The sequence below is a fragment of the Carassius carassius genome, chromosome 47 (assembly GCF_963082965.1).
Source record: "Carassius carassius chromosome 47, fCarCar2.1, whole genome shotgun sequence".
NCBI lineage: Eukaryota > Metazoa > Chordata > Actinopteri > Cypriniformes > Cyprinidae > Carassius > Carassius carassius.
The window spans coordinates 24,260,990-24,285,362 of NC_081801.1; the positions used below are offsets into that span (position 1 = coordinate 24,260,990).

General features: G+C 37.3%; 2 protein-coding genes across 2 annotated transcripts in view; one reads left to right on the plus strand and one right to left on the minus strand.

Moving 5' to 3' along the window:
- Positions 1 to 10,655, minus strand: part of ammecr1 (AMMECR nuclear protein 1) — a 32,520-nt gene extending 21,865 nt beyond the window's left edge. Inside the window, exons 1-2 of the mRNA XM_059542110.1 lie at positions 9,448 to 10,655; positions 3,853 to 3,963 (exon numbers count right to left, since the gene is read on the minus strand). Of these exons, the coding sequence (XP_059398093.1) occupies positions 3,853 to 3,963; positions 9,448 to 9,878 (542 nt within the window). The 5' untranslated portion in view covers positions 9,879 to 10,655. The remainder of the gene's footprint in view (positions 1 to 3,852; positions 3,964 to 9,447) is intronic.
- Positions 10,656 to 17,164: 6,509 nt separating this feature from the next.
- On the plus strand, positions 17,165 to 22,405 carry LOC132130629 (phospholipid scramblase 2). Its single transcript, XM_059542402.1, has 7 exons — positions 17,165 to 17,233; positions 17,614 to 17,678; positions 18,533 to 18,587; positions 20,125 to 20,327; positions 20,406 to 20,567; positions 20,938 to 21,099; positions 21,195 to 22,405. The coding sequence occupies exons 1-7, from the start codon at positions 17,221 to 17,223 to the stop codon at positions 21,288 to 21,290; spliced, it is 756 nt and encodes a 251-aa protein (XP_059398385.1). The 5' UTR covers positions 17,165 to 17,220; the 3' UTR covers positions 21,291 to 22,405.
- Positions 22,406 to 24,373: the final 1,968 nt, after the last annotated feature.

Below are 24,373 nucleotides of genomic sequence, written 5' to 3' on the forward strand. Positions count from 1 at the left end.
ACTGCACACAAAAATCACAGAATGGCAGTGGGCCTCTATTCTGTTGTTGCATGTAAACAATTATTTACTTGCATTTTACATGTCTGTGCAAAACAATGCAAAACAACAGTGCAAAAACAGCAATAGAACTTAATCCAAACTCAAACTGTAAACAACATTTAAGCCTATGTAGCCTTAGGAGACACAGTTGTGCAGTGCTACGCAAATTTTAATGTAACTATATAAACAGAAAATTTGACTGCTGTTTATTTAAGGAAATGTGTCAGGTTTCTCTTTAAGAACAAAAGTTGCTCAGCATTTTGACAAGAAAGACGGTTCCTCTTCTCATTAAGAACATGAGATGCTGCACTGAATAGTCTCTCACTGTCTGTGCTGGTGCTTGGGGCAGATAAATACCTGCGTGCAATCTGTGCAAGCAATGGAAAGCAGTCTTTGTTTCGTTTACAATACAGTAGAGAGGGTTGGACTCGGTGTCTCGAAAGCGCTTGTTAACAGCCTCCAAAAGAGTCTTTTTAGCTGTTTTTACACCGTGATCTGTTTCCACCTCTTTTCCCAGCAGACGCTTCAGTGCCGCTATCAAAGGAATAACCTCTGCAGCCGAGGCTTTAGCAGAGCTTATTTCCTTGGTCATCTGTTCGAATGGGGCGAGAAGAGACTATGTTTTCCATTAGCATCCACTGGTGTGCACTCAAAGTAGCGGGCAGATCGTAATCTGTCATATAGGCAGCTATGACCCGCTTCTGCTCAAGTAGACTTTGCAATAGAGATGCGCGGATGGGCTATTATTTCATATTCAATGCACTGTACTGTACAATATTTTCATTGTAGCCTAATAGAAAACGCATTTTGGCACATCATTTCAACATGCTGCTATAGCCAAATGCCCATTTCACTTTATTTTTTGGCAAATAGAAAGCTCTAAGTAAAGTCATTTACATTATAGGCTGATAATGTTCACATTTGTAGTTGTCCATAACAACCCTAAAAACTTACCTGCTTGCCTTGCACATCTAATTAATGGGCACAGTTTTTCGACTATTTTTTATTTATTATTATTATTATTTGCTGTGGATGTTATTGAGCTTGTAGAAATCGGAAACAACACCAATTCTGCGACACAGATGAACCTTTATTGATATCTCTATCAGAAAAATGTTGAATACTTGAATGTGAATAATTTTATATGCCAAAAGAAACAACAGGCAGTAAAAAATGATTCAAATAAATATCTTAATGTAGGCATAGGCTATAGTCGCATGTTTTGGCAAACAGTTGAAAAAAATTAATAAAAAACGGCATATCGTAGCTAAGCCTTCTAGAGGCTCAGTCACCGCCACAAAATTTAATTAGAAAAATAAATATGCCATCCCTCTTTGAACGAACAAAGTCTGACCAGGCTAAATTGCCTGTATGACAAGTCTATGCCCCAAAAGACTTTTTCTGACCATCTATTTCCTTTGTTTTCAATTCTCCTTTTTTGAGTTTGTCACGTACCTCCTTTGCCGGCGTTGCAATCTCTGATAATAACAAGCAGTCGGATCTGCATAGACTCGACTAGCCATATTACTGTCTGATGAAAATTTGACTATTTCAAAGTGTGCTTGATTTTTTTGGATGTAGGTTTAATCAGATAACAATATTTAACAATGTATACATATATTTTTAATTTGATTCAACCGCCCGCCACCCGCCCGAATTTAATTAAAATATTATTTTTCGTCACTTAACTGCCAACCGCGCATCTCTACTTTGCAACATGTAGTACGTACTATTCCAGCGAGTAGCTACATCTTGCTGGAGACGTTTGGGTGGCATCCCAAACAGTATTTACAAATCTTGCAGTCGGGAATAAGCAAGCGGAGAATGTTTAAAGTGTCCCACAATCTTTCTCCCGATTGCTGTTATTTCAGAAATGCTGCGCTGACTCAGCAATCCTTCATTCACAGCCAACTGAAGCGTGTGTGCCATGCATGGTATGCTGTTCGGTCCACTGTCTTCCATAGCCTTTAACATGTTCCGTGCATTATCTCGGACAATCACATGCACATTAGATTTCTCAATGTGCCAAGTGTCAAACATTGTAGACAAAGCATCAGATATCGCTGCTGCGGTGTGTGACCCAACAAACTCCCGTGAGTGAAGCAAAATGTTTTGCAGTTTAAAATCAGAGTCAATCCACTGCGCTGTTAAGCTAAGCATGCTAGTTGGGCTAACGTCTGAGCTCCAAATGTCTGTGGTCTGTCTGTGGACATGATCTCACGAACGTGTTTTGCAACTCGGTCATACATTGCTGGTAGACTTGTTTCTGCAAAATAGCGTCTGCTTGGCAGTGTATAACGTGGCTCAATATGTTGTATGAGCCTACGAAATCCAATGTCCTCCACCACAGAAAACGGCTGGTCATCTAAGGCAATGAATTCCATCACTTTCTCAGTAATGCCACGTGCTTTGACACTATCTTCCTCAAATTTCTTAGTCTTTTCAAATAACGTGGCCACAGAGGGTGTTTGTGATGTAGTTGGGGTACTTTTAACCAATGTTGTTTTGCGGTACTCCTCATGTTCAATTGGATGTCGTGTTTTCAGGTGGTGTATCAAACCTGTTGTCGAAAAGTTCTTTGGCACCGTGCCCCCTCTTGAGACTTTTGCAGAACAAACGTTACATATTGCAAGTTTGTTGTCCTCATCTGAAACTTTAAAATACTTCCATAACGCTGACATTCTTAATCTTTGCAGACGCGTGCAAACAGCTCGACCGTGAGTGAAACCTGCTTCAGCACGGAGGGGAGGGGTGGGTGACAAGTGATAACAGCTTGACCGTGAGTGAAACCCACGCGCTAGCGCACGGATGGGCGCGGTTGACATTCATTTTCGGTCGAAATTTTTTCGGCTGGATTTTTTATTTCGGCCCGAAACCGATAATACCATTTTCGGCAACCGAAATTTCGGTGCTCCCCTAGTGGAAATATACAAATATGTAAACGGCCTTTAACAGAGGCCAGAGACGCTGAAAATGGATGTAAACAAAGAATACTGTAGCGGGCAGTGCAAACTCACTGTTCACAATGCGCAAAATATATGAAGAAAATTCTGAATATTGAATTGTTGGATTATCTGAATGCATCTCTGTGGGGGAGTGACTGTTTTCAGAAAAGTTCATGTGATGTTTTCTTTTCATTTGCCTCTGTATAATGTATCTATAGTAGTATTAACAAGCTTTGTTTACAGCGGTAACCAAGGAAACCTTGTACCACTGCTGTTCCATTAGTGCCACCTGCTGTCAGAGAGTGAATTTGCATCTCATTCAGCTTATCTGTTGTTTTTTCTAAAGCATAATTTAATTTGTATCTTTCCTGTATATATTCAGTTCTGTTATTGTTTGTAATTGGTTCATTTGTTCTTATTTACTGACTGTTCACTTGTCTTTAATAATGTTTAAACTATATTTGATAGGCTAGTAGTTTTTGCAGTGGTATCGAAATTAGAATTGAGAATCTTAAAATTGAACCTAAAATGTTGGTGTCATATAAGCTTATTTATAACAAACTAACTTGATAATGATAACAGGAAACTTTTTTTTGTGGCAGGGCCAGTGAAAAATATTTGCAGGGCAAGTAAAAATTTGCCAGTAGGAAAAATCCTTAGCGTTGAGCCCTGAAAGATATTTAAGGAAAGAAATTCAGGTTCAACCAATGGTGTGAGTTTGGTGTGGGACAATGAGTTAACTAAATAATAGAAAGGGAGCTGGAACCCCCCAAAAATAAATGAGCAAGCTTGAACATGTTATTTCATGATATGAATGGAGACACATTACAGAGAAAAAAGCAGAATTTCAAAGACAGATGTGGCATACCTGGTAAGGGTGTACTCCCTGAGTCCTGAGTGCAGGTTCATGGCAGAAAATGTACCTATACAACCCCTTAACCGCTTGTCCCGGCCAATTTTCCAAGTGACAAACAGTGGGCTGTTGGAAAAGAAAAGAACATCTATCACAATCCAATTGAAATAAACATATAATTCAAGGTGTGAAAGCAACTAGGCTTTTGTTTTTTTTTATTTGTTTTTTATTAGCTATTATATAATTAAGTACTATCACACAAGCAAGAGTGCAGTTTTCCTGAATATCAGTGTGCAAGCGCAATCGCAAATGTGACAAATGTCATACATTTTAGACACATTGTCTTTTTTTTTTGTCAGCAAAAACATTTCCAAACAAAGGCGAAGCAGAACATTTGTGCGTCTAATGGCAGCAATGGCAATGGCAGCAATGCTGTTTTTTTCCAAAACAAATCTGTTTTTGGACAAATCGAGTTTCTTGTGGAAATTTCAAATTCATAATTTGGCCATGATTTAACTAAAATGAGGGAACAAACTTTATTCATGGCTACATTATCCTCCATTTTCCCCCAACATCACGTCCAGGCCTCTGCACAAACAAACTTGACTGCCTTAACTTGTTAGACAAGCACAAACTATGAATGTTACAAGAGATAAAGACTAAAAAACAAATGAGAAGATATTTCAGATATAAGATATAACCACTTCTGTACACAGTTTGACCATTATAGGTCAACAAATTACTTGATCAGACTGAAAAAGAAATTGGCTAACAATGCTTTCTGTAACAATGAGATCCCAGCGCGCAAACAGAATTCTAATTTATGTTTCTGTTCGGCATAAATCCAAATGTTTACATGATCACTAGGGGTGGGAGAAAAAAAATCGATTCTCCGATGCATCGTAATTCTCTCTTCAACAATTCTGAATAGATTCTGAACATTTCAGAATCAATTCTGAGCTTGTTTATTTTTCCCGCATATGGCAAGTGTGCACGCTAAAGATGCGGATGGCTTCAATGCACAGAATTTGTGCTGTGAGATACTTGCACATCGCTTGACAGTCTGTGCTTCCACCCGCCATGTTTTACTTTAGATATGCTTTCATTTATGTCATTTGGAATTCAGTGCTAGTAGATGCACGAAACTCACACACTGACAGACTTTCACATGCGCTTTGTGTTTGTTGTCCTGAAGCTCAGTTTCGGCTGCGGTTAAATGCACTTGCATTTTCAAATACTTTATATGAAATTGATGTACTCACAGTCAGTTATGTTTTCAGAGCAGGACAAAACATCTGATATCGAAATAGATCTGTGCATTAGTGCGAATGCAACCTGTTAAAGTGGCCACTTTCTATGATCTCATCAGTAATAATCAAACGGCAATAATGCTGAGGAAAAAAGATAATGTAAGATGTAAAGTTGTAAAGATTATTTGCGGAGCAGAATAATTAATTGGGGAAAAAAAAATATAGATCAAGAATTGTTTTGGAATTGGATCATAACTCCCAGAATCGGAATTGGATCGGGTCATGAAGCTCCTGAAGATTCCCATCCCTAATAGATGTACAGGATGTATGACAACATGGTGATGCATCGATGCATCGTAATCAAATCTGATCGTGGGCCTCTGACTCGTAATCGAATCATGAGATACCCATAGATTCCCACCCCTAATGGTCACAGTGTAACATTTGGCTGCTAACCAATTATTTTGTAAGCTTTGTACTTCACTGGTGTCCTAAGTAGTGGTCGACGAATATATCACCACCAGTCCCGTTAAAATACCTATGCATTCATACATGGTAACCAAGTTTTAATTCTAATTACTAAAGTTCTATCATTAAATAATACTTGATTATCATATTATACTGCTTCACAGACTGATGTTAAGAGTGTACTTTCAGATATTCAGTATATCGGTCTGGTGAGTAAACTAAAAAAATGCACTAGCCAATGGCGATTCAATTGCCAAGGTGTACATAGAAGGTTGACACATCTTCTTTAGGCAATATTTTGATGTTAAAGCATTACGTTTGTTTTCTTTTCTCTTGCTCTGGAACGTAATATAAAGTGTAGGTGCTGGACGCAAACATTCTTCTCTAAACATATACAGAATCCAATGGTTACAATCCTAGCAGTCTAAGACTTCCAATCTCACCTTTAACATTAAAATGGAGTTAATGAGAACAAGGATTAACAATTATACGGCCTGAGGTCGCGGTCAATAATTAACTGCTCCCATGATATAAAAAATTTAGGCCACTGTTTAAAGTTGAGTATCAGTTGATCATGGTGGAAATTTAAGGACTAAGCCCTTTGGCCAGGAACAAACTGGCAACAGTCTTTTAATGCTCTGGAAAAATATGAGCATGTTTACATATACACAAATATGCTGATAAATACCTAAATGTTATTTTTACCCATTTAACATTTAAAACAAAAAAAAGAAACCACTTGAAATCTCAGAAAAATCTAAGAATAGCAGCATGTGTCCCTGAACATGATTCATTGGATGGAAAGAGTGGAGCCTATTGTTGCATAAACGCAATCTCGTTATAGGGGTGAGAAATAAGGACAAAAAATTAAATCTCTATCAACTCATCAACTCACTGTACAATTGCATTCATACAATGAACCTTTCACTGATTGTTAACAGTGTCAAATTATTTATTTGTAACTGACAACCTTTGTGTAAGTCTGGAAAACTGGAAAGACATTTGATTGAAAATACAGCCATGTCATGGAGACACTGAGCTAAACAGGCACATGGCCATATAAATTATGGACAGAGACCAAAGACAAGAGGTCTGAGGTAGTATTTTCATAGGGCTCATAAAAGAACAAGTGTCAGACTCAGACTAAAGCCACAGCAGTCACAGAAACAACAAGAACTAGCAGAGGATCACTGACAGTTACTTGGAAACACTCCTTCATGTTGCAAAAACACCCCACAACACACCCTCTGTGTACACTAAATCAATTAGAACTATCCATTACACACACTAAACCAAGAATATTCCAACTGGGCAGGTTCTCAACTCTGGAAAATCCACAGAAGGACAAAAGAAATAGAACTCTGGTAAGGCATGTGGTGAAATCCTATCACCACTTCCTCAGTCTTTTTAAGACCTTTTAGTTCTTTACAACCCTACATTAAAGTGTCTTAAAGGTTGTGTGCAAGCTCCAAACAAATTAAGTATTTTTTATTTCAGAAACAAACATAACACTTCAGTTAACCTTTTGAAAAATGCTCTTTACTTAAATGTCCATTTGCAAAATGCTTCTCTGACCATGCTTCCTAGCAGCCCCCTTGATGTCTAATATAAACACTTCCCCAATATAACAACCTCTAGTGGCAGGATGTGAAACTGCCAAACTTATAAGAGGGGTAACTGTCACAATGATATGCGGGTGTATCATCGATCCACCCCAAGCCAGAGATAGCGTTGAATGACAAGTTTTTCCAGGTTACTTAATTGGCGTTAAACCAACAGAATACATTAGCCTTTCCTTTTATGTCTGAGTTGTAATAAATTCCACAGTGTTCCTGTCAATTTGCGTTTGAAATGAATTGCATTTCATGAGGCATTTATGTAGAAGAAAGTCATATAAAATCCTTAAGGATCAAGGTGGAGGTGAGCATTTTTATGGTTACTGCAAGAATGATAAATGAATGTTTGACGTCAGGTAGCAATAAAATACTTTAAGGTCCAGCATTTCTCTCCTGTTGTGACATTATCCCCTGGGTTGGACACATTTACACATTTCAGGTAAAGTAATCCTGATTATGACGGCCCATATCATTATAAAATGTTATACCAGCAAGTGAAAATATACTGCATTTGAGTCTGTCACTAAATATTGAGAATAAAACAATGAAAATCAACAAATGGTGCATTTGAAATGTTTTCAATGATATGTTAGATGTTGTTTTAGATCACACTTCTTTCTGTGAAGGCCCCAATACAGCTCTTAATTGCAGTCCCTTCATCTTTCCACAAAGGAACCTTCTCAACACTGATCCTGAACTTTTTGGTTGAATTATACCTGTGTTCAGTGTGTAATTTTTGTTAAATTTATGTATGAAGTGATATTTACCCCATGACTTCAAATACACTTTTTATTTTTAATATTGTGAAGGCCTCACATTCTGTCCATTTTTTTGGTCTTCATAAACAATCGTTTTTACACAAATAGAGACAGTGTAACTCTTAGCTCAGTTGTGTATATCACATCATCATAGAGGATCCTGAAGAAGCAGCATTTCACTGGAACTTGGTCTTCATTACTATTTCCTGCTTTGTGTTTTACATCTTTACATTTAATCATGTTCAGCTGTCATTTATTAATGTAATGTAAATGACCAACACCACTGTGTTAACAAAACAGCGTTATATGCGTGTATGCATTGCCTAAATATCTGCATTTATGTGCACAGTACACATAGGGGCAGTGTTACTATAATCAGAGGAAGGAACTGCAGTGAAGACATTCATTCATTGCCTCTTCGACGAGCCTTGACTAACCGGATAAGATAAAGAACTATCTTAAAACCCAGCACTCAATCTGTGGCTTGAGAAAATCGCTTTGTTTCATCACACAAATACATAATCATTTACAACACATTGAGAACGCTTACCTGAAAGAGTCCCAGATGTCAAAGAGTCGGTGTTTAGCGAGCGACAGAATAGCAGAATATTAAACCGTTGTAGATTTAACACTTAACATGCGAGTTAAATATTATTTCGTGTCCTGATACCATTGCATCATTGTACCTTCGCATTGGTACAAGTTGCGCAACGTGTGACTGCAAATTGAACGAACAGTACTTTGAGAGGTTTCCAACGAATTATCTGGGGGAAAAGTAAACAACTCTTGCGCTTTGTTAGCTTACTAGCTCACTAAAGCTAACCATAAGCAGCAGCTTCAAATTGAATCGAAACGAAATATCACTTGGTGTTTTCTGTAAAAATCTAACTAAATAGGTAAAGATAGATAACTAAGAGCTAATACATTGAAAAAGGAAAATATTCGGCGAATGAGAATCGTGTTTGACGGCTAGCGTTGGTTAGCATATTAGCTTGCAGAGAAGCTTAAAGAGGAGGCTAACACCCATTTAATCTCTTTCAGAGAGAAAAAATGCTCAATTAACGAGCGCATTAAAGACAGATTAATTCAACTCTGTCTTCGAAACTACACATCTAAAAAAAACCATATCAGATTGATTTAACAAATATGTAACGTAACGTGCTGATTCCAGTAATTTTGACGATTAATTAACAATTAAATAATTACACTTAAGTTACGAGTATTTATTATATTATTATTAGAAACTTGAGTTTGGATACATGACAGTATGTTTTTTTTTTTTTAGAGAGGGTTTGGATTAGCAAGTAAACTATTAATTACTGTATTAACGTTAGGTGTGTACGGACATAAAACAAAATAATTATCATGACAATAGTGCAGTAGGGGCATCATCAAAACTTTCCCCAAGAACACCAAGACTTTAAGCGTAACGTACTGGTTCGAGCACAGAGAACAGGACCGTCTGTTGTTGTAGCAAAGCAGGTCAAAATAGCTAGCCATCTTGCTAGTGTTACTTACTAGGGGTCGTTTGTAAACCTGGGTGTTCGAGGAGGCTGGTATCCGTAGAGATGGCAATAAAGTACGTCGAAGCAAAAGCAACACATCTCCGCCGAAACGACCATTTTCCTGGCTCCGGAGCCGGGGCTGAGAGTCGGGGAGAGGCCGGTGGAGTTGTATCCTCCTGGGGTTGGGGACAGAGCATTGGTGTTGTTGCTACTACTAACCCCCGGACCCCCCAGGCCGTTCACCCGAGTCACGTTCCCGGCCACAACACTCGACGACGACCCGATTCCCAATTCCGATCCACAATGTCCGGTCCCGGCTACTCCGCTCCCCGCCCCGCCGGGACCCCCCGCTCCGGGGGATCCCGACAACTTCTGCTTCTTCACCCCGCAGCACCCGGCCGCCATCTTCGAACAATCTGCACCGACACACCGCTTCCGACCCATCACCGTCACCGCGGGAAGGGCGGGCCGACACGCAGACCTAGCGTAGAAATCCCACTGCGTCAGCACGTACGACGGACGGTGCTCCACCTTCCCTTCCTTTGACAGACGTAATAACCCAGCGGAGCGTACGTTATATTTCACCGAGAGAGACTGCAATGTCACCAAATAATTTTCCTTTGAAAAGACGTAGCGTACGCTGCAGCCTTACGTAATGTTCTTAGGCAGACAGGCAGCCGCGAGCCTCCGCTAATTAAACGCTTCGACAGAGCCAATGTATATTTGTTAGAGTAACAGCCCCTCCTTGGGACGCACTGTGCCAACTGCAGCGATGCACGCAGAACTCTGTCAAAGCATGCACGCGTCCATCCATACATGAAATTACAGTCAAGCTAGACAAATGTGTGGCCCGTTGGATTCAGGTCTCGCTCTGAGGCAGTAGGGATCTCGAGTACGCAGGACCCATGAACATTAGCCGACCCGAGAAGCGTTCAGTCGATGCGGTTCATACCAGCCACGGCTCCACGCTTCACACCGGCCCTCGGGACCCCGTTAGCCGCACGACCCCCTTCACTGCACGCCCGCCGTGGAAACTAAACCCAAAAGTTTTCCTTCGACGGATCGGAGCGCTGTCAGCTGATTATTCGGGTACATTTTCAGCACGGCCTCCGTCAGAAGTGGTTCCTCCGGTCTCGCGCAATGTTCCGCGCACAGCTGCTAACATTAGCTCGGTTGCAGTGGAGAAAATATCCTATGCGTTCATCTGAAGCACTCGGACTAGAATTCTCTACTTTCACGCCGGAGTACAGAGCCCAGGACGTAGTTTACGACAGATTCCTGCGTGCCATACGCATTTCTCCCTATTCACTAACTACGTTATCACGGCGCCGAGCTAGGGACACTGATATCCCGCACTTGTTATACGCCAAGACGCATAAATCCATTTATTGTCTTGTCATCCTTCAACCTAATGGAGAGAGAACGAAGCCGTTAGAGATCACCATGACCCAGCATCAAGCCCGTTTTTTATTTATTTCCAAACTCGCCAGGAAACCCTTCTGTCCTCACACTGTCTAAATGCACACACCCACGGTTCACAGGCAATGGAAAACCTAGAAAGATATTATATCATTTTAATTATGATTATTATTATTATTATTATTCATGTAAATGGGGAAAAGTACATTATTTAGAATACATGTTTTATGAAAGCAGCAAAATACAAACATATGGCAACACAAACTACAGGCTACTGCCATAATGAAACGGAACTATCTGACATTTGAAAATGCTGACGACAAAGTTACATAGAGAGTTAAAGCACTGAGAAAGCATTAGTCATTTCTTGGTGAGCGTTGCATAGATTGAGTTGCATGTAAAATCAGAGACCACAGACAGCCATGAATTGGTCCAGTATCCAACAGAAACTCGTGACCTTTATTTTCTCTTTAATAGTATATTAAGTAAAATAAAATAAATTAAAAAATTAAGGGAGAAAAATAAATTTAAAAAAGTAAACAGGCTACTTGATGGGGCGGGGGTATTTTAAACGTAATTTTTTAAGTAGTTGTATCTTTCACTAAATGAGGTCAAGATTTATGTAAATATTCCTATCCTAATACTTATTCCCAAAATTTGTTAATAAATTCAATTCAATTCAATTCAAGTTTATTTGTATAGCGCTTTTTACAATACAAATCGTTACAAAGCAACTTTACAGAAAATTATGTTTCTACAATATTTAGTAGTAGCTAGTAGTTTGTGCACGTTTGACAGGATTTTAGAAAAATAAAAATAATAATAATAATACAAGACGTAGTCAGCTAGATGATGAACTATCAATATTATTAATTAATAGTAATTATATGATGCAGTCACACATGTAGCAATAATTGTTAGTTCTGTTTGTTGATTCAAGGTTAGGATCATCTGGGGTCCTCTGAGGGTCAGCATCATCTCTTCTCAGGTGTTCTGGATCCAGACTGGAGCTTGTGTAAATCCTAGTTACCACGGGATGTAAATCCCGTGGCAAAACATAGAAACAAAATAGAGACATCATTAGCATAGCTGCTGATCCAACAAAGTAAAATTAGTTTAACCCAAGCTAAAGAATAAAAATGCAGATGCAACTACACTCACAATTTAAGAGATACATTATTCGAATGCTTGGCGAAAGAGATGCGTTTTTAATCTAGATTTAAACAGAGAGAGTGTGTCTGAACCCCGAACATTATCAGGAAGGCTATTCCAGAGTTTGGGAGCCAAATGTGAAAAAGCTCTACCTCCTTTAGTGGACTTTGCTATCCTAGGAACTACCAAAAGTCCAGCGTTTTGTGACCTTAGGGTGCGTGATGGGTTGTAGTGTGGTAGAAGGCTAGTTAGGTACGCAGGAGCTAAACCATTTAGGGCCTTATAGGTAAGTAATGATAATTTGTAACAGATACGGAACTTAATAGGTAGCCAGTGCAGAGACTGTAAAATTGGGGTAATATGATCATATTTTCTTGACCTGGTAAGGACTCTAGCTGCTGCATTTTGGACTACCTGTAGCTTGTTTATTGAAGAAGCAGGACAACCACCTAGAAATGCATTACAATAGTCCAGTCTAGAGGTCATGAAAGCATGAACTAGCTTTTCTGCATCAGAAACAGATAACATGTTTCGTAGCTTGGCAATGTTTCTAAGATGGAAGAATGCAGTTTTTGTAACATTGGAAATATGATTTTCAAAAGACAAATTGCTGTCTAATATAACACCCAGATTTCTGACTGTAGAGGAAGTAACAGTACATCCGTCTAGTTGCAGATTGTAATCTACAAGATTCTGTGTGGTGTTTTTTGGTCCAATAATTAATATCTCTGTCTTATCCGAATTTAATTGGAGAAAATTATTTGTCATCCAATCTTTTACATTTTTAACACACTCTGTTAGCTTAGATAATTGGGAAGTTTCATCTGGTCTCGTTGAAATATATAGCTGAGTATCATCAGCATAACAGTGGAAGCTTATTCCGTATTTTCTAATAATATTACCAAGGGGCAACATGTATATTGAAAATAGAAGGGGACCTAGGACGGATCCTTGTGGCACTCCATATTTTACTGATGATAAATGAGATGACACCCCATTTAAGTAAACAAAATGGTAGCGATCGGACAGGTAGGATCTAAACCATCTTAGAGCCTGCCCTTGAATACCTGTATAGTTTTGTAATCGATCTATGAGTATGTCATGATCTATGGTGTCGAACGCAGCACTAAGATCAAGTAAGACTAGAAATGAGATGCAGCCTTGATCTGACGCAAGAAGCAGGTCATTTGTAATTTTAACAAGTGCAGTTTCTGTGCTATGGTGGGGCCTAAAACCTGACTGAAATTCTTCATACAGATCATTTTTATGCAGGAAGGTGCTCAATTGAGCAGACACAACTTTTTCTAAAATTTTAGACATAAATAGAAGATTTGAAATAGGCCTATAATTTGCCAGTACACTAGGATCCAGTTTTGGTTTCTTAATAAGAGGCTTGATAACCGCCAGCTTGAATGGTTTTGGGACGTGACCTAAAGATAACGACGAGTTAATGATATTGAGAAGCGGTTCTTCGGCTACAGGTAACAGCTCTTTTAGTAATTTAGTGGGTACAGGATCTAATAAACATGTTGTTGGTTTAGATACACTGATAAGTTTATTTAGCTCTTCCTGTCCTATATTTGTAAAGCACTGCAGTTTATCTTTGGGTGCGATGGATGAAACTGAAGTGTTAGACGCTGTAGAATCTACATTCGCTATTGTATTTCTAATGTTATCTATTTTATCAGTGAAGAAATTCATAAAGTCATTACTATTTAACGTTGGTGGAATATTTGAATCAGGTGGCGTCTGGTAATTTGTTAATTTAGCCACTGTGCTAAATAAAAACCTTGGATTGTTTTGGTTATTTTCAATGAGTTTGTGGATATGGTCTGCCCTAGCAGTTTTTAGAGCCTGTCTGTAGCTGGACATACTGTTTTTCCATGCAATTTTAAAAACTTCCAAGTTAGTTTTTCTCCATTTGCGTTCAAGACTACGAGTTACCTTCTTGAGAGAGTGAGTATTACTGTTATACCATGGCACAGTACGTTTTTCTCTAACCTTTTTCAATTTGATGGGGGCAACAGCTTCTAATGTATTAGAGAAAATAGTGCCCATGTTGTCAGTAATTTCGTCTAATTCATGTGTATTTTTGGGTACAAATAGCAGTTGAGATAGATCAGGCAGGTTATTTGCGAATCTGTCTTTGGTGGCTGGAACAATAGTTCTGCCCAGACGGTAACGCTGAGACATATAGTTAATATCAGTTATACGCAGCATGCACGACACAAGGAAATGGTCTGTAATATCATCACATTGGGGTACAATATCTATAGCAGTAAGATCGATTCCATGCGATATAATTAGATCTAGTGTATGATTAAAACGATGAGTGGGCCCGGTGACATTTTGCTTGACTCCAAAGGAGTTTATTAGGTCAGTAAACGCAAGTCCTAATGTATCATTTGCATTATCAACGTGAATATTAAAATCTCCCATGATTAGCGCCTTATCAACTGTAACTAGAAGGTCTGAGAGGAAATCTGCAAATTCTTTTAGGAATTCTGTATACGGCCCTGGTGGTCTATACACAGTAGCCAGAGCAAGAGATACATTAGATTTCTTTTGCATGTCTGACAGTGTAACATTTAGCAGAAGTATTTCAAAAGAGTTAAACCTGTATCCTGTTTTCTGGGTAACATTGAGAATATCACTATATATTGTTGCAACACCTCAGCCACTACCAGTCTGACGGGGCTCATGCTTATAACAGTAGTTTGGTGGAGTAGACTCATTTAGACCAAAATAATCATTTGGTTTTAGCCAGGTTTCAGTCAAGCAGAGTACATCATTACATCATTAAATAAAACATCATTACATTTAACTTTTTTTATTGATATATAGGCTATATATATATATATATATATATTGGTGCCAGATTGGTGCCATCTGGTGGGGGGAAAAAAATCTAAATATAATCCATTGTTTAACCACTAGAAGGCTGTGCAGCAATAGATGTGTGCAGCGCTATGTACTGTAATAGTTTTTGAGATGATAATTTCCAGATATTATTATTTATTATTAAGCTGTGTATTAGGATATATTCGGATAAATTGCCATCTTAGCTGTATTATGTCGGATAAATTGAATTTAAAATTGGGGAAAAACAGCACTTCATCCTTTCAAAACAATACACATTCATCATAAATTTAATTCAGAATACTAAAATATCTTATCAAAATGTTTTGGTAAATGGACAAGTGAAAAAAAAAAGATGGACCACAGTTTCAACAGAATCATCACAAAAGGAGCAACTGGAGAAAATACTGGAGGACATTTTTTTTCATCTAATAGTTTGCAGGGTATTACTTGTAAATTATTTTGTAAGAAATCTCTGTTACTTTGTTAGGTAAGTGAAAAAAAACATGTGGAAGCATCCATAATTATTATTATTATTTATTTTTTTCCACAGAATTAAGCCTGCATTAGTCCAATAAGCATCAACAGATAACATATCCTGTTGGAATAATGAGCAGACTACTCCTTTATTATTTTTGCAGGGATTAGCATAGCACAAGAGAAGCATATGCCCTGATGGTGAGTCTATCATGGGCTCATTTGAAGTTTTGGGTGAGCTATCCCTTTGTATCATTTTGAACAGGTGATTTTAGTTCAATGAACAAATTATATTAGGTTCATGTGTACTGTATCCAAGCATTTGGAAAATGTGTTAAATGCATTTTGATCATCAGCTGTGGATTATGTGTTTACAGTTTTGAAAAATGACCTGAAGATTATGATATTAATGCAAAAATGATTGTAAAAAAATGCAAATAAAGGAATAAAACATAAACAACAAAAATGCCAATGAGTACAAAAGAGTATTTGATGTGACTAAATGTGTTCTTACTGTAATTTTCCCTGTAGAATAGAGAAAATACGGGAGGCAGAGGCAAAATTCTGACTGACAAATTAACAAAAGTTGGCTGTGGTCAGTTTGGTTTGGGCAAGAAATAATATTCACCTTAAAGACACTGGGCAACACATCTTGGACAATGACAAATCTTTCAGCGTTGTGGAAGCATAAGCTTGCAGACTATTGCATGCATACAGAAAAGGCACGTGACGAAAACGAAATGCAGAGTTAAGCAATTTGATGACTGGGAATGTTCAGGTTTGTTTTACCCCAACATTTATTTCATTAGTAATGAACTTTACCAAACGTTTATTTAGAGAGGGATGGAGCTGTGGACAAATCTGCAACTTTTTTTTTACTGCAGTATTTAATGACATGCATGGACAACTACAAAGTGAAACTTTTGGTTCCAACAGTACCACATGATAAATGAGTTATTTGAAACAAAGCAAGTGCTAGTTGTTTTTGTTTTTTTTTTAAGATATGAATGCACAATGATTTGTTTTGAATAATGGTATTATGAAATTAGTGCCACAGTGATTGTAAAAAATTGTGACGAGTCGTGAAGCACCATTTCAGCATCAAGGTACAGGTTTGGCACTTTTTATATTGAGCCCCTGTATTTCAATTCATCTTTAAAGAAAATGGCAGATGGCAGCCTAGGTAAGAATAATATCCAATAATTTATTACATGATGCCATTTCATTGAAAGTCCATGGCTTGGCCAGAAGGGCACAGTGGCTCAAACCCCTTAAAATAAAAAGCAGTTTCTACATGTTGTACACCGTGACACTCAAACACAGCTGAAGTGTAAAGGTGACCTGTGAAGTGAAAAGTGTCAATTAGAGACACACACCTGCATATGAAAATGAGAATCTCCAAAAAAGATTTTCGAGAAATTTGATAAAGCTATATACAGAGTTGCAATCAGGGAAATTAATGGAAAAATGCCTACAATTATTTATGGCATATAAACTTAACTCAGCAGAAATAATGGGCCATTGTCAACCTGTTAAAACCGGAAGTCACTAAACCTGAAAGTGGGTCAAACCTCTTGTTCAACCACAAACATCATGCAGAAAAAAAAGGTGCTTAAGTTGTTTGTCATGAGAGAAACATTAACTGTTCTAATTAGTGCATGTGCCGATCAGACGATTTGCAGCTCACTGGTATTTATGGAATATGTATCAATATAAAGTCATCCGAAATCATGTTTTAATTTTGTATTTTAAATATGAATGTGAAGTTTTAGTCTTTATACCATTTATATATTCACAACAGACAAATAATGAAAGAGAAGAAAAATCAACACGAAACTTCATTAATTGACTTACTCGCTCTTTGCAGATAAATTCAAACATGGAGTTGTCAGGTAAGTGCGTTTGGATGTTTATCTCTGCGGGTTTGTTGATTTGACTACAGCCAAAGCAAGATATGACCCCTTGTGAAAAAGAAGTGCACTTCAGCATACTTTCAAAAAGATTTATTTTAACAGAACCTACATAACCTACTTTAAAAGAATAATTGCAAACTTAATGTAGTGTATTGAGTAAAAAAAAAAAAGTTATTGCATTAAAATATGCATGAGTGTGTTAAAGAGCTGTAAGTGTGAACATGGAAGTTGTAATCTGCAGATATGAAACTTGTAAAAGTCGAATGTGAATGTTTTGCAGCAAGGATACACAATAGATCTCAGTGTGTAATAACTTGTTTAACAAAACTGGTTGATACAGTCTGTTTATGCTCCGCTAGTGGACACTGCAATGGTTCCTTGTCCAGCTCCATATCGCCCTCTTCATCTGGAGTCCTTGACCTGGGTCAGATAAGACTGGATATGTTTATTATTAATTAAAGAAAAAAGCCACAAGAAGCTGTGGCTTATAGTGAATTCAGATCATTTATCTGGATATTGACATTAATTGTGCTATTATTGAAGCACTGATCAAAGTTAGCACTTTCCAGTGAATACATTGTTTAGTGATAAACTTAGCATCTTTTAACAGACACCAGCATCTGCTGATCAGTGGATCATTAGTTCACCCAAAAATGAAAATTTGCTGTTAATTTGCTTAGCATCAGGCCATCCAAGAAATCAAATCATTCCTTTGAACTAGTTTTTTTTTAGTGAGTTCACACCAAATCTAATGAAACTCTTGTCGAGCAGCACAGATTTGAACTGTGCAATGTATTGTGTACTGTACTTTTGATTTCTGTACCCAGTATTTTAACGAATTTCAAACGCAATGAAAATACAGGTATCAGTACTCAGTATCGACAAGCAGGCTACCAAAAATGAAAGTATCAGTATCGGATTCATTCAGTAAAACATGGTACTAGTGCATCCCTACTAAGAACATTATTTAACACATGTTATTCAATATTTTATTGTTAACACAATATTTTGTTTACTACAATGTAAAATAAAAAATATAAAAAAAATACTGTACTTTTTGTATTCTGATAAATGTAATAATTTTACTTGTATATATATATTATGTATAATATATTATATATATATTTATAATTGTGCAAGTTTTTTAATGTTTTCCTACATTTTTTTTACTTATGAGCACTTATGCTCCTTGGGGAGAAAAGTTTGCATCAAGCACTGTTATATGTATTTTTCTCTAACAAATGCAGTTATTTTCTGTTATTTTTATTCTTATTTTAGATTGATCAGTTGTTTGTCTACAAAGAACCTCATCCGGATGAATGTTTTGATGAAGGTTTGTTCAGATCAGCATTTCATGATTTCATGAATGAGATATAGCCGGATCACACACACACACACACACACACACACACAGACAAATAATATTGTATCTTCATTTTAACTCGACCGCAATATATGTAGTCATGTCTGACAACTTGACAAATGTTTTCTAAAGTATATATAAATAAAAATGTATTTTGGAGATCATAGATTTCTTTGGAAACCGATTAGACTGAGATTGTTTAGCCTTTATTAAACTTTATGAAACTGTAATGAATGTTATGCATAGTTAATCTACACTCTCAGATAAAAAGGTACAAAAGCTGTCACTGGGGCGGTACCTACACTTTTGTACCTTACACTAAGGTACAAATCTTTTGCAAACTGATTAAGTTTATTAATTTCTATGAAATTTTAATTATTCTTTGCATCTACCTTACTACTAGTAATTATTCTGAACCATTTACACAGATTTAAATTTATGAGCATTCATATTTCATTCGCATTGATTTTGCTGATCCCTGAGAAATCACTGAAGCCCTCGAAAAATCTGCATACACTATATCAGTTATCTTATCCCTTCTGTGAGTATTGTACTGAATATGTGAACCACAGACATCAGTTGGTAATTTAGATTAAATGTAAAGGAAGACAAAAAATATATCTAAGGATATAAAGCACATGCATATTTATTAATATTATTAGGGTTAGAGTTACCTATGTAAACATTTACCACTGTAAAATGGATTTATTTGTAATTCACAGTGATGGAAACTGATAGAAAATAGTAGATTTCTTACCACGTGGTTCCCTCTAGTGGGCAACTTTAGCACAAAGTGTTGTGGTCCCTCTGCCGTTTTGAGTAGGCAAAAACTTCTTTTTCGATCTCTCCTTAAACCACTTGACTGATTCTCACAAAATTTTGCCTACATCATCTCTAGACACAAATGATAAAAAAACTATCAAAATAATTTTAATTAGTCAAACCATTTAGAAGATATAAGCCAATTAATTTTCTAGCAATGGCTCCATGCACTTATTAAACTATACATTCTAAACCATTTAATGAATCAAAATTCTTTTGATAACTTTTTGTCAAAAGGGTCTCTAGATGATACATACAAAAATGGGCATTAATTGGATAAATGGTCTAGGAGGAGTTCAAAAAAGTAGATTTATAAAACATTTAGAATAATTTTATGTTTGACTTGAATTATTTTGATTGTAGCTGTATTTTTGTGGAGATATGAGCAAAAACATAAAAGTACTTATTATAGGTATGTGTGTATGCAGCTGAGTATGGGGGAGATTGGGGACCATGCTGCCAAATTTGGTTGACGGTTTTGGCTGGCTAGACCCTTTTAGTGTAAAAAAGACTAATAATAATTATAACTGCAAGAAGGTACATCACACCTCCGTTGCTTGGCCCCTATTACAAATAAGAAAATGAGTACAAATAAACTAGAGTTCCAGTACCTTTGGTGCTTGGACTTCTAAATAAAGCAAAATCAAACAAGCAACAATCTAATCTCTTTTTTTATTTCTTACAGTCTGCTGTGGAATAAAGCCTGACAACAGATATAAGGTCAAGGATAATGTCGGGAATGTTCTTTTTAGTATTCTTGAGGACAGTGATTATTGTAACAGGCATTTCTATCAAGGACGTTCCTTCATAATGAATGTTATTAATGAATCTAATAAAGAGGTCATCAGACTGGTGCACCCATTTGTTTGCGGCAGCTTCAATCATGAGGTATGAACGTTATCCTTCTATCGATTAGCACTTGAGTAGTTTGTCCAGTATATTATATGCTGTGTATATATATTTTAGCTGGAGGTTCAGTCCCCACCAGGCTTTACCATCGGACATGTTCGACAAAACTGGCATGTTTGCCTGCCTCAGTTCACAGTTGAGAATAAACGAGGTGAACCAGTCGTTAAGATCGCAGGACCATTTTTACCTCTTACCTGCTGCGTGGATCAGAACTTTGAGGTGATGCACAAGTTTCACTTTTCAATTTGACTTTCAATGACCAAATAACTTGGCCAAAGTAATTTTATATTATTTACCTTTTAACCTTCACATAAACCTTTTATTATGATTATGATTTTAACACTGTGCTTATCAAGCCACTTTCCTTGTTTCCTGACCCACTTTGATTGCATAGGTTTAGATTTAGGTGATTTCAGGTTGTGTTACACTTCTGGGGAAATCTGATGCCTACAGCGAAGATCACGCGCACACACATACATAGGCCTGTTTTTATACTAAAATATAACAGTGAAAGCATATTGTATATGAGGACTACCTGTGCTTGAATACTTACTGTGTTATAGTTACCCATCTTACACTGTGACCACAGCTGGTGTCTTTGAACGGGGCAGCCACAGACGAACCATTTGGCAAGATCATCAAACCCTTCTCATGCAGTGTAATAAACACAGGTGCAGATTTTGTGCTGAGGTTTCCAAGCGACCTGGATGTCAAAATGAAAGCTACACTGTTGGGGGCCTGCATACTTATTGTAAATATTGTTTAAAAACCTTCTCTTTTTTCAGTTTTGTAATTTAAGACTTTTTAAATGTATTATTTATTAATTATAACTCAATCCATTTTCAGGACTTCATGCATTATGATAAGCCAAAACAACAGATACTATGTCTACTAAAGTATTTATCCCCTTTGGCGGTTTTCACTCTGTTTACACTCAAGTAAACACGCATGAACAACAAGGTAAATTCATAATAATCATATTCTTTATTAATAAAGAAGAAAACACAGGAGACTGCAGGAGAAGTACAGCATAAACCACACTAAATACTACTAGAACGGACAAAGACTATTGAAATCTCAGTATTTTTTCAAACGATTATTAACCCCCAAATTATATTCATGTTTATCATTATGAAAAAAAGAAAACATATACTGTGCATTTGTGATTTCATTTACAGTTTATGCCAGGGATATTTCACTGAATGCACTATGAATCAGGGGCCATATTCACAAAACATTGAGTTCTCCTAAATAGCAGTAAAGGTTCTTAGCTATAAGAGTTTCCTGCTCGCAAAGCTGCTGAGACCAACTTTAACTACGGAATGGAAAGAAATCTTAAGAGAAAGGGCGGGTTGACCTCATTATCAACTAAGAAATAGTGCCCTCGTCTCAGAAGCTTTGAGAACAGGATATAAGAGGAAACTCACAGCTAAGAACTTTTACTGTTATTTGGAAGAACTCTTAGTGCTAAGATCAGTAGTTTTATCGATACGGCCCCAGTTGTAGTAATATGCTAATGCTTTTACGTGTTTACATTTCTTTTGAATGTTCAATGGTTTAAAAGTGAGAAGAATATAATGTCACCTCATTGTGCCCAGTTTTATTTATTACTGAGTTCTTAGAGTGAACCTTTGACTGATTGTTTACAGTTAAATGGAATTTACTTCAACAAATCACACAAAGTAACACAAGGCATAGGAAAAAGGTGGATGCATACAGTACAAGAGGCAAACACAGGCAACTAAACGAAACACAGATGACACTTAACGGAAACCAAGAATGTATTTTTTATTTTATTTTTTGTTGCCCAAAATGAATATGTGTGTATTTAAGGTCTTTAAATTTGTGTGGAAAGTTACCAAGGTGGCTATTCTTGTCTTTGCACCCAGGTAACACATCATTTTCCGCTTTGGATACTAGGCCTACTTCAGAAAGAAGACCGAAGGAAGACAAATGTCAACAGACTGCTTGCCAAATTATCCTCCAATAAAGGCTGAAGAGAAAAGAATGATAGTTGGCAAAAATTGCTTTTTAATATTGCATCTTGCAAAAAAGAATTTAAAAAATTCACATCGCAAATGCTGTTAAAGTTGCTTAAAGATTACCATCTCTTTTTCTGAGGCAATGAATCTTAAGTTGTATTATTTTGTTTTGTATACTCCTTAAATTCGAAAGTGACAAATGACACATTTTCACTTGTTTTTTCTTCAGTTTGTGGCTCTCTCTTACTGAAAGGTGTCTCTGAGGTTGGGTGTGTTATCGGGAAGTGAAGCAAACACAGCAGGAACCACAAAAACCAACTGTTTCTCAGTAGTTGCTTGTGTTGTTGTAAAAAAAAAAAAAAGAAAAAAAACACTTTACCCAAACTGGTGCTTTGAGTTGCTCGTCATGGAAACTCCTGACAGAATGCTTCTATTTAATAATGAAAAATTCTTCTCTGCTGCCTTGAAGGGGTAAAATTAATTGCACAGATGTGTACATTTTCTGCTTTTTAAAAGCACTTTCAGTTTTTCAAACCATTCACCAAAGTAAAGATTTTATTTTGTCAATTTCATTATGTAATATACATCAATTTATGCAGAATGAAATGTCAGATCAGTGATTTTGTGTATGACACTCCCAGTGTCTCATAAACCCACAGAAATGTTTACCTATTTGTTGTCTAAATTGTTCCTTTTCCAGTGTACAATATCACTGGTGTCTTGATACTTCACAATATTTCAGGCAAAGGAGCTTACTAAGCCATGGCCTTTTTATGTCCGGAGGTGCAAATCCAATTATGCTGACAGACAACAGTATGATGAGTGATGAGTGTATGAATTATAATTTCCATGCCAGACATTTGTCCTTAAAATGACGGAACCTTCAATGTGCTTGTCATCATCTAAGTGAACATACAAATGGCGATACCTTTGGCATTTTTACAAAGGTTGTTGTTTGATAGATATCTTAGACCATTTCTTTGATTATTTTCTGATTTGGGTTTAAATTGTGATACACCATTTTTCCGTCTCAGGTTCCACCTCCATCCAATCACAGCGCACGCCCTCACCTGAGTACTGATCACTTCCACCTGACCCTCATCAACAATCACCTCTGCACCACAAATACCACACACATGCACTCAGTCAACGTCCGGTCTCGTTCACAACACGGTCTTACCTGTATGCTAACTCTAAGGACTAACTCTATCTCTACCCCTCTACTACGGATCCATTCATCACTGCCTTCCACTACATCACTTTACCCAGCACTACCCGCTCCTCTGCTTGTGCCTGAATAAAACTGTCTTTCTGTTATCCTTAGCCTCCTGTGGTATTCCGTAACAATTATATTGATTCATTACACACAGACTGATATATTTCAAATGTTAATTTCTTTCTATTTTGATGTTTATAACTGACAACTAAGGAAAATCCCAAATTCAGGCCAAGTCCACACGTACACGGGTATTTTTATAACGGGGAGTTTTTCCTCCTGCGTTTAAAAAAAAAATCCCGTCCACATGAAAACGCCAAAACATACTATCAAGTGCTGTCAAGAGCATGCCACACCAGCAGGCGGCGATATAACCCAAATTGTAAAGTCACCTTGGCCAATCAGAAGCAGTCAGCAGCGCACAATCTGACGTCAAACACAGCGGATAACGGCGCACACTCTGACGTCGCAAGGCAAAAACCCCGGTTATACTGTCCACACGACAACACTGCAACCGGCGTTTCTGAAAATGCTCACCCTGGCCGTAGTTTTCAAAAATGTTCGGTTTCGGTGCCCTGAAACTGCGTTTTCGTGTGGACGAAAGGCCGAACCGCGTAAAAAAAGTCACGGTTATAAAAATACCCGTGTCCGTGTGGACAGGGCCTCAGTATCTCAGAAAATTGTAATATTGTGAAAAGGTTCAATATTGAGGACACCTGGTGCCACACTCTAATCAGCTAATTAACTCAAAACAGTGGTTTTAAATGGTCTCAGTCTAGTTCTGTAGGCTACACAATCATGGGGAAGACTGCTGACTTGACAAAGAC

Coding starts and splice junctions, on each gene's coding strand:
- LOC132130629 (XM_059542402.1), top strand. Junction 18,588..20,124: donor GGATGAATGTTTTGATGAAG/GTTTGTTCAGAT, acceptor TATTTCTTACAG/TCTGCTGTGGAATAAAGCCT. Junction 20,328..20,405: donor GCGGCAGCTTCAATCATGAG/GTATGAACGTTA, acceptor TATATATTTTAG/CTGGAGGTTCAGTCCCCACC.